The sequence below is a fragment of the Malus domestica genome, chromosome 09, assembly GCF_042453785.1.
Source record: "Malus domestica chromosome 09, GDT2T_hap1".
In the NCBI taxonomy this organism is placed as follows: Eukaryota; Viridiplantae; Streptophyta; class Magnoliopsida; order Rosales; family Rosaceae; genus Malus; species Malus domestica.
In genome coordinates, this window is record NC_091669.1 from 12156241 (window position 1) to 12166265 (window position 10025).

At 36.3% G+C, this 10025-nt stretch overlaps 2 protein-coding genes across 3 annotated transcripts; both read right to left on the reverse strand.

The window, feature by feature from the left end:
• Positions 1-1008: 1008 nt before the first annotated feature.
• On the reverse strand, positions 1009-1479 carry LOC139187773 (pentatricopeptide repeat-containing protein DOT4, chloroplastic-like). Its single transcript, XM_070804360.1, has one exon. The coding sequence runs from the start codon at positions 1477-1479 to the stop codon at positions 1009-1011; it is 471 nt and encodes a 156-aa protein (XP_070660461.1).
• Positions 1480-2051: 572 nt separating this feature from the next.
• LOC103443225 (vacuolar cation/proton exchanger 2-like) lies at positions 2052-7706 on the reverse strand. Of its 2 annotated transcripts, XM_029108188.2 has the most exons (13): positions 7570-7706; positions 7339-7466; positions 6482-6748; positions 6118-6185; positions 6003-6031; positions 4707-4903; positions 4375-4587; positions 3939-4073; positions 3631-3747; positions 3496-3549; positions 3206-3322; positions 2863-2956; positions 2052-2400 (listed from the first exon to the last, which is right to left on the reverse strand). In XM_029108188.2, exons 3-13 carry the CDS (start codon positions 6746-6748, stop codon positions 2390-2392), a joined length of 1302 nt encoding a protein of 433 aa, XP_028964021.1. In that variant the 5' UTR covers positions 7339-7466; positions 7570-7706; the 3' UTR covers positions 2052-2389. The 2 variants fall into 2 exon arrangements, with proteins under 2 accessions (XP_028964021.1, XP_017189638.1); XM_017334149.3 differs by lacking the exon at positions 7570-7706 and having other exon boundaries at positions 7339-7558.
• Between the last annotated feature and the right edge of the window lie 2319 nt (positions 7707-10025).

The window sequence follows — 10025 nt, forward strand, 5'->3', positions numbered from 1 at the left end:
AAACATAAGGGTACGGAGAGGGCATCGAAATGGAAGGGCAGACAATCCAAGTCCTTCTTTATGATACATTCATTTATTAAAAATAATCGTTTTTTTAGGGAAACAATAAGTTGTCCCAGTAAAAACATGAAGGAAAAAAAAAAGGAATTCGCATTGAATTGTTGAATTTTTGCATTGTTCCAGGTGAACAAGCAGAAGAGGAGTCGATTGCTGGTATTTTTTATGAAACTACTTGTTCAAAGAGATTTAGAATATAATCTAAAGGCCTAATCAGATAAATGGTCTACGTGATTGTGGATGCAAATTTCCGCCTTCTTCTTCTTGGACAAAATTACACCAACAAAACAATTAACACCTTAGGTCAAGGCCAAGAGCCTCACGCATCCACGATGAATGGGGGGCTTTAGCCGAAGAATCTCCGATGCCAAAGTTAGAATTTAAAGAGAAAAATATTTGGAGAGTTTTTGGGAGTTTTGCAAGAGTGTAGACCTCCTTTTTTAGAAAAAAAATAGGATCATATATATAGGGAATGGAGGTGGTCGGCCCTTAGAGGTTTTTTTTGTGAAAATTGGTGATTTAATTGGTGATTAATGGATTCATTAGGAATTAATCCATTAATTAGCCAATTAATCTCCATTTATATGGAATAATTTGTAGGTTATGAAGTAATTACCTAAGATGAGGATGGATGAGATAATTTGGAATTGGTTACTTTTTTTGGATACTCTTGGCTTGATTAAAGAATGATTGTCCACTGCTCGCGCGTAGGACAACCGGTGTGTCTCAGGGGTAACTTTGTCATTTTTCACAAAAAATCCATGTGTCGCCTTGTGATTATTTTTGGCTCCACAGTGATCATAAGGTATTCGAAAGATAGTCACCGTGGTAAAAAAATTCGGATTTAAACCCCAGTGGTCTAAATCTTTTAGAATTTATGCTCGAAATTAGAGTTTCTGTCATTCATCTGATAGTAGCTTGCAGGTGGGTCTTAAGGTAAGACAAAGATTGTCATTTCATCATTTCCATTTCATCCCTTACATACTTAAACACAAGTTTTGCACCCAATTGCCCATTAGCTTCCACACCATTGTCACAGATAATTGAGTGAACCCTTTTTCCGTCTTGGAGCAACATCATTCCAGCACAAAGCTCCATAACGGAGCAGTAAGCCTCCAAGTCAAGCTCGGATTTTTGAGCCCCCGACACCATTTCCATGGCGGATTTCAGATTACCCATTTCGCAGTACTTGTTAATCTTGGCATTCTTGTCTGCAACTCCGGTGATGGCGGGTGCGGCGAGAGAGTCGGAGACGTGAAACTGGGCACGAGAAAGGCCCGAATTTGGAGATAACATAGGGGTTTTTGAAGAGAGTTTGAGGAAGATGTAACCATTTGAGGGTCTGAAAGATTTTGATTTGTTTTCGTGGTGAGGAAGAGGAGATATCGACAACAAGTTTTGCGGTGTGGTTGTGGCCGTCATCATTGTTCTGAAAGGAGATCAATGAAAGGGATGAAATGGAAATGATGAAATGACCATCTTAGTCTTGTCCGTGAGACCCACCTGCAAGCTATTAACGGAGGAATGACAGAAGTTCTAATTTCAAGTATAAATCCTAACAGACTTAGACCACGGGGTTTAAATCCGAATTTTTTTACCACATGGGCTATCTTTCGAATTCCTTATGACCACGGAGACCATTTATCCGATTAGGCCTAATCTAAACTACTAAACAGGAAATTCAAACTTAAGTGAGAAAATAAATTGCTTTAATTTACTTGGTTAGGTCCGTCGTAGTTTTCAAACTTTGACTCTGTTAATTATACTCTATGAGTTTAGAATTTTCTTTTTAAGAGTTGATTCGACACTTGCTAATGAGTAGCATGCTAGCCTTCTTGCATCAAAATTTGATTGTTTCTCCGTAGATTCGAGTGGTTTAAAATCGCTCTTTGTCAATGATGAAACTATCTCGAAAAAGACGGATTAGACTGAAACTTATTTAGAGAGGACACAAAAGAGACAAAATCAAATAGGGAAAGAAGGAAAACCTAACATCAAGGAACAAAATTGGATAAAGAGGAGTCATTTTGTGAAAAGCTATAGCAAAAGTGAAAAACAAGGGGTTACAGCTGAATGCTCATGCTGTTGAAGAGAATCAAACTGCTCTGTTATACAAAGCTGAACAAGTTTCCAAACTTTTGATGCTCTGGGAGATCACATGGATTTTCCATTACATGATCAAGAACAAAAAATAAAACAAATTGAACGGATCACATGGCTTGATGATTCGTGGAAGAGTAGCTTCCTGTATATCTCCTACCGCCTTTTTGCACGAAGAATCGCAGATACTACGTAGACTGTAACATGCTATGCCGCCACTCCAATGGTTAGTTTAATTACCATCTGCAACGAATCCCAAAAACAGATATTTGAGAACAAATATGTTAACTGAATATCGAGTCAATAATGTAACTGATGTGTTAGTGATTCAGTTTCGACAACAACTAGGAAACGCAGATACAGTAACAGAAAAAGCACTCGGCATGTCTTTTAGCCGTGTACTTTCACATATACGATATCGCTTGTGTGTGCTACATATTCAGGAAAGAACTAATATGATAAAAAGGGTGCAAGGCTTGATTTGACACAATCGAAACTTGATGGATCGTGTGCACGATGTGTTAGTTTCCATCAATTGTGGCTTCAACTGTGTGCCAGAAATTAGGGGCACGTCACAAACTAAACCAATTGAAAAGAGATCCTTATGTTTGTTTAGGCCCGTAATGCCCTTGCATATGAAGATGACTTTTCACGGGTAACAACACTTGCGAAAATGTATAACTCAGTAAGTTTCTTGTGGCTCACCTTCTGAAGGATCGACGTGCACAAAAAAACTGGCTGCAACTATGAGATAGCACAGAATAAGCATCAAGCCTTTAAAATAGTTTGACGTCCCATCCTACAAAGATAAAGGCAATGAATCTCACATCGAGCAAAATTGAATGTAAACAAAAAACAGCAACTAAGGAACACTTTGTCATATCGTACAATTGAACAGAAACAAAATAAAAGGCATGAAAGAAAGAAAGCATAATTCATCTCGGATTATGTAATAGGAAGACTCGACAGGGACCAAATAAGTTCATGGTTAAACTTAGAGAAACTCTTAACGGTTAAAAGGAAGACAAACAAGGAAATGATCACAAACCTGCAACATAAATGCCACGACTAACACTGTAATAAAAAGTGTGGCAGTTTCGAACAGTTGAAAATTCAAGTCCATTGGCAGTCCCATGATCCACCCCACAACTACGCAGAAGGGTATCTACAATTGTCAAGAACACAAATTATTAGCCTATTTTCCGTTCTGAAATGTAATCAACTCAAGAGAAACTATAACAAGCAAGTCCAACAGAGGTTTGTGACGGTTCATAGACATTCTATCATATGCCAAAATTCTGTAGAGAGAACTCATTAGCTAGCTATTCAAGTCCTTACCACAAACATGGATATTTGTGTAGATGATCCAATTGCAACTCCAAGTGTGATATCCTGTGGAAAGATTAATTCCGTCAATAAAATAAACGGAATCTATAAATTGAGGTTTACAAATCTTGGATTCAAAGCACTCACAAGCTTGTCCTTCATGGCAAACATGATAGCACTTGCATGCTCTGCAGCATTTCCTACAATTGGTAGTAGTATAACACTGATAAATGCCACAGGCATGTTGAATGAGTCAGATGCTCCCTGGAGAAACAGTAAATACAGTAACTTATCAAATAGTTACACAAAACCGAGGCCAAATTACCAGTAAAACAAGAATGAAAAATGTGTGTACAATCACACATAGAAAATGAAAGTGCAAAAGGTCAGCACAATAGCAGCTCAGAAACTATGCACCCGGAGCACAGTGGACTAGTATATGAATCAACTGTTACCTGGATAGCATCAACAAGGTATCCAGACAAAACGGACACCCAGACGGTTAAAACAGCAAGCCAGCCAATTGCTTCCCAATGAGTTATCTCGGGAGCCTCTTCTTCATCGGATTCATCTTCATCCCTGATTCCTTCCTGAAACAGTTTCCAAAGAGAAATTAAACAACTGAATGGATATTTTCAATAGAAAGCTGAAGGAACTAGTAAACGCTGTTCTTTATGGAAAATAAAATCATAATAAAATTGATAAGAAGATAATTCCCTTAAATATGAAATTTTTTCATATAAAAAACCGAAGCTCATTCAAGATTTAAAAAATGCAAAAAACTCATCATTTTGATAAACTTCAGCAACTAACACAGCAATGCACAATGTTCAAAATAGAAAAACAATGACATTCTAGATCCTTTGAAAAACTTAAGCAAACTTGACTGACCTCCTCAATGGGATTATAAAGATTACGATGACTTCTAAGTTGAAAGAAGAGGTAACTTGCATATGCCACTAGCATTACACAGCTGCTAAATCTTGAAAGAGACAACTCTGACTTCCCAAAGTGGATCTCTGAGTGCGTAAAATGAAGCACAGCTGGAAACATTAACCCCATGACAGCCATCAACAGCAATCCGGAATTCACAAGGGCGGCAGACTGTTGCAAAAGTAGCCACATTCGGATGTAAATGTCATGACATCAAGATGAACAGCGTCAAAGAGCTCACAGAGCAGAAAATTTCAGGGTCCAAGGCTTAATAAAATTTGAAGATCTACCTTGTTGAAAACCTGAATTTTTTGGTAATGAATGATTCCACCAGTGAAGAAGGCACATCCGAGCACTAAGAGCATGTTAGACAAGATTGATCCCAATAAAGACTGCTGAACAACCCTTATCATTCCGTTCTTTAATGCATATATTGATATAATCATTTCCGTTGCATTTCCAAATGTGGCATTTAACAGACCCCCAACTGCAATCCAACAACTAGCTCACTTGAGAAAAAACCAAAAAAAGATGCACAAAGGAATAAGATTTTTTGAATCAGTGATTCAGTAAGTAGGTTACCAAAGCTCCTACTTTGAAAACAAGAGGAACTACCTATTCCCTTTCATAACCAACGAAAAGAAGTGTATCAAGTGACACTACAGAGAACAGGTTACCGGCACTGGGAATCTGTGATAATTTATTAAGATTATCTGAATCACTATTTATAACAACTAAAACATCTTTCAGGATGTCCAGTAAACACTCTAGTAAGCTGACGTTATAATCGATTAATGGCACAAAAACATCATTAGAGTAATTGATATGATCAAAGTCCCGTAGAAAAACAGTTTACTTCGTACAAGCCATTCAACCAGACACATGACCATAGAGACTAACTAGTAAACAGGTAGGAATAGAGAAGCAAATGATGCTGTTACAACAACAACAACAACAACAAAGCCTTATCCCACTCAGTGTGGTCAGCAGACTGATGCTGTTGGGGGATTTAAATCCCATAATGTTATGATCTAGTAAATTAAACACAGAGCGAAATGCATGTTCAAAAGTCCAATGACCAGCAAAAGATAACTTGCATAGTTTACCAAGAACCAACTCTGTTAGTTCCTATACAGTCTGAGTCTAATCAATGAGATACACAAATTATTCTAGGGAAGAAGTTAATTTATTGAGGATAACTAAAAAATCTTAAAATATACTTCTCAATTGTCAGGGGATTCAAGGGAAAATATACGACTATTAAAAAAACCCATATTATCATCCACTAAAGTATACTATTGATCATGACCATTGATCAAATAATATTGCGTCTAAATGTATGGCCCCAATTGACAGCCCTAGCAACATTTTGTGTCAACAGAACAGTACTTTATTGCAGCAGCAGAGCCAGGAATCTAAACTAGGATGGTGGCAACCTCAGAAAATTTAGTTCATCAAAATAATATATATTCGGACAAAATTCTTCGAAATCCTAATCCAGTTAGGGATATAAATATCACTACAAAAATTTATGAAAATGATACAAAAATTCAGGCTACCATCACTTGGCAGGGTAAAAATTATACCTGTTGGTCCGGTGTAAAAAGCAAGTTGCCTGCACCACAACAATGAAAAACTCAAGAATTACCCTTAGACAAAGTTAAGGGAACTTAATGCAATCCAAAACAAGCTAGCACTTACTCAGTCACATATCCTATACGCTCTGCTAAAGGTACGATGCCCACTAAGCTGAAGAAGAAGACCCATCCCTAATGTATACAAAGTAACTGTCAATGGATTAGGAGTGAAGTCAATTTAAACTATTGATAGGATGTGCAAGAAAGAAATCATGTTGGAACACCTTGCCATATAAGATTAGGCTACATCACAAGGTTGTAATGTCAAGTTCCAAAAGAAAATAAAGACATGGAACCGCTAATTCTTGATTAGTTGCCAGTAGCTAAGACTATGCTCTTCTGCACTTCCCTGCTTACTAAACTCTACTTCATTCTTCTCCCAACTAAATGAAATGATTTTTAAAGATGAATTAGAGATGTATACATACATGCTTTCCAGTAATATAATGTAGCAAGATTGCCAACGGACCAAGGGGTAGCAACACATTGATCTTTGCTTTAAATAAGACTATATAAATACTCCTTGGAACTCTTATCCACATATGTGTTGAAACCCATGAGTTCGCCAAATCTGCCCGTGACCGCAAATGAATCATCTCAAAGTCCAAGGCCTCTACTTTACTGGTGGCTGCTGATGAGCTAAAAGGGATTTCTTCATCAGACTCAAGGTCTGTCTTTCCATCTATGGAAACCATCTGCAAGTAAGAATTACCAACCAATTAAGAAGAGGGCAGAACACGGAAACGCGATTACACCAAAGCAAGGAACTTTACTCACAAAAAAAAAAAAAAAGAAGCTACATTTACCCATTTGGTTAAGTAACTTGGAGGACAACAATGTACACCAAGTTAAAAATTAGCAAAAAACAATAAATGCATGGTGACCCCATTAGAGAACAATCCCAAAAACGAAGAAACTTCATTGGTTTTCCCCAAAACTGCTGATTATATTTTCATTCCACCTTTTCATCTTTTAAGGGCTACGGGATGCAATCTGAAAGTAACCAAATGACTACATTTAAACAACCCAGTTTTCTTCACTTCAATCACATACCAAATAAAGCTCAGTAAAATTAATTAGGCAGTGTTTGGAGGTTGAAATAAATGAAGAATCAGAACAGATGGCATGGAGTGCAAGCCATCTACTTACAGATCAGCCAAAACACCAAATGGCACCAACCCACTTGAAAAGAAATCATTTTTACTAACAAATACAGCAAAACAAACAGAACATTTCAATTAAAAACGATTAAGTTTATAGATTCTGAGAGAAACAACAGTATTACCTCAAACCCAGAAGCAAAAATGGATTGGATTTGAGCAAATGGACCAACTTCTCCTCAGTCTTTGCCTCCTTCAGAGAGAGAGAGAGAGAGAGAACGTTTGTCTGAAAATGGAGCCCAGCACTTTGGGTCTGTGAAAAGCAGAAGAGAGATAGAGTCAAGAGTGGAGGAGGAGATGGCGTTGGATGCCAGAACCCGGCAAAAGATTTTAAGACAAAACGAGACTTATTATACATTTAAAAGGAAGGTTCTGAGAAAATTCAAAATAGGGAGGCCTCGTGATTCAAGGTTTGATTTCTTAATTGTTTTCCAATCTTTGAATGTTCTTTCTTTCTGTTCCTCTCCCACCAACAACCCATTTTCGTGGTTGATTAGATTTAGATATGTTCTTGTTTATTATTATGTTCATATATTTATTTCTTAAGAGTTATATATGTGTTACATGTTCGGACCAAAATAGTATGTGCAACATGTTGATCCAATGTTGAAAACATACAAAGAATATAATAATCTCGAGAAATTTACCTTAAAATTTTATTCTGCACTCCTTTTCACCAAGAGTTTGTTGTGTGCAGACTGACATATATGAACATCTTCAATCACGCTCTTTAATTTTTAGCTAAGAGTAGAAAGTTAGAAGCTCCTTTTAAAATTTATACTCTAATCATACTTTTAAGGATTAAGTACCTAATAAAACCTCATAACCTTTTAGTGTAATTTTATATTGGTCTCAACCTTTTCAAACTTTCCAAAGAAGTACCTAATTTACTGAAAATGTCACATCCGTTAAGTCTCAGTTAATTTTTCCGTTACATGCACATGTGGCAACATTGGATATCACTTATTTGATTACTTGGACACTAAAATAATAATAAAAATAATTCAAAAAAACATGAAGATGAAAAAATAAAAATAAATAAACAAATTCAAGAATAAAATGGAAAATAAAAATGAAGATCCGGAAATCTCCTAACAAAGAAAATGGTTAAGAATTCAGAGAGGGTTTTAAGGAGCTTATTATTGCTCATGTGATTTTTTTCATTACCTGATTTTCGGCTGGTAAAGTGTTCAGTTCTTCTTTATAGGCGATGAAGATGGTGGTGGCCAAAAAAGAAGTTTATGAATTGAATGTTTATATAACACACTCACACAAATATGACATTAATCGTGCAGACATAGACGTAAATTGCATTACTAAAACGAATGAACTCACTTTTAAGCAACTGAAAACATTAAATTTTCATTCCCATAATTTTACTTAGTTTAATTAAAATATCGCTTGTATATATATAGATGTGAATAATCATTTAAGCTATGATATAAGGTTAATTTTTTAATTTCAAGAATTTAGTATTTGGAGATTTTTAAATTAGAAAGGTAATAAGTCTATTTTACTTGGTTGAAGTTGCAGATATTCTATATAGGTTATTCCAATGTATTTGGGAGGTTGGCCTTGTTTATTTAATGGTATTCACTGTGATATTTCTAAATATTGGTCATGAAAAACATGTTTGAGTGAGATATTAGTCATGATATAAAGTCGTTACTATTAGACTTTCAGTCATAGTTGTTAGTTGTTATTATCCGCATTTTAGTTATAACTGATATTGTGACTAATAGAGCTTTAGTTATAGAAGGTTGTTACTAAGATTTTCAGTCATGTGGACTGGTTGTGACTAAAATGCTTGTGACTAAAATACTTGTTACTAAAAGGATGTTGTGACTAAAAGTGAAGAGTGATTGTTACTAAAAGGATGTTGTGACTAAAAGTGAAGATTTGTGTAACGTCCCGGCCCGAAAATTTTATTTCGGAAAATAAATTCGGTGATAGGCTAGAAATTTACCCCTTGTTTAATTTACTACCATTGATCACACTTCTTTATTTAAATTCTTAATCACTCACAAAAACTATAACCAAAATTTTATATCCAAAAACATAAGATTAAATTTCTACTTAATCACCAAATTTCTATTCTTGAATCAAATTCCCAACAAAAGACTATTCTCAATTATTTAAGGCTGCATCTAACCTCTGTTAGACTGCCTACGTACCCTTAATACGAGATCAAGCCTTTCGTAGTTCACCATTCCTCCTTTTATCGATTTCCGAAAATATTCTAGAATTATGCTTCCACAATCGAATCACATCACATAGGTACCAAATACAGATTTAAAAATATCAAAAACTGGATGAAAAGGCAGCATTGGCCCACTGACCACGTGCCGCCACACGCGCCGCCGCTGACGGCAGTTTCAGACGAATAGAAACCCAATTTTCTGACTAACTCTAAAAATTACCCAATTTTATAGGTAAATAGAGTTCAATGAGAGGAACAACTTTCATACCTGGGCCGAAGTCCAATTCGGTCGGGAAACACCTGAAATCATCCTTGGACCGCCAGAAACCCTAGAAATAGGTGTTCTCAATTCGACCTCAAAACAAACTTCGACACCCCAACCATTGCTTGGGATTTTCTCCTGACATTAAGGGGAGACTATTGGTGGTGGTAATGGCTGGAGTTAGCTTCGGATTTTGGCGAATCGAGGCCAAACCCGTCGCACCCATCGTTGGGTTTCTCTCAAAATCAATCCAATTTCCTTAGTTTTTCGGGTGGAAAAGGGAGAGGGAATGACTGAGTTCAAAGTAAGGATCATTTTTGTACCTGTCTGGTTGTCAAAGGTGGCTGGAA

Excerpts from the sequence above, each read along its gene's own strand:
- LOC103443225 (XM_029108188.2), bottom strand. The coding sequence starts at position 6,748 with ATGGTTTCCATAGATGGAAAGACAGACCTTGAGTCTGATGAAGAAATC. Across the intron at positions 6,186-6,481 it reads ATTATATTACTGGAAAGCAT|GGATGGGTCTTCTTCTTCAG; the intron begins GTATGTATACAT and ends TGTATACATTAG. Across the intron at positions 3,550-3,630 it reads TTGCCATGAAGGACAAGCTT|GATATCACACTTGGAGTTGC; the intron begins GTGAGTGCTTTG and ends ATCTTTCCACAG.
- LOC139187773 (XM_070804360.1), bottom strand. The coding sequence starts at position 1,479 with ATGACGGCCACAACCACACCGCAAAACTTGTTGTCGATATCTCCTCTT.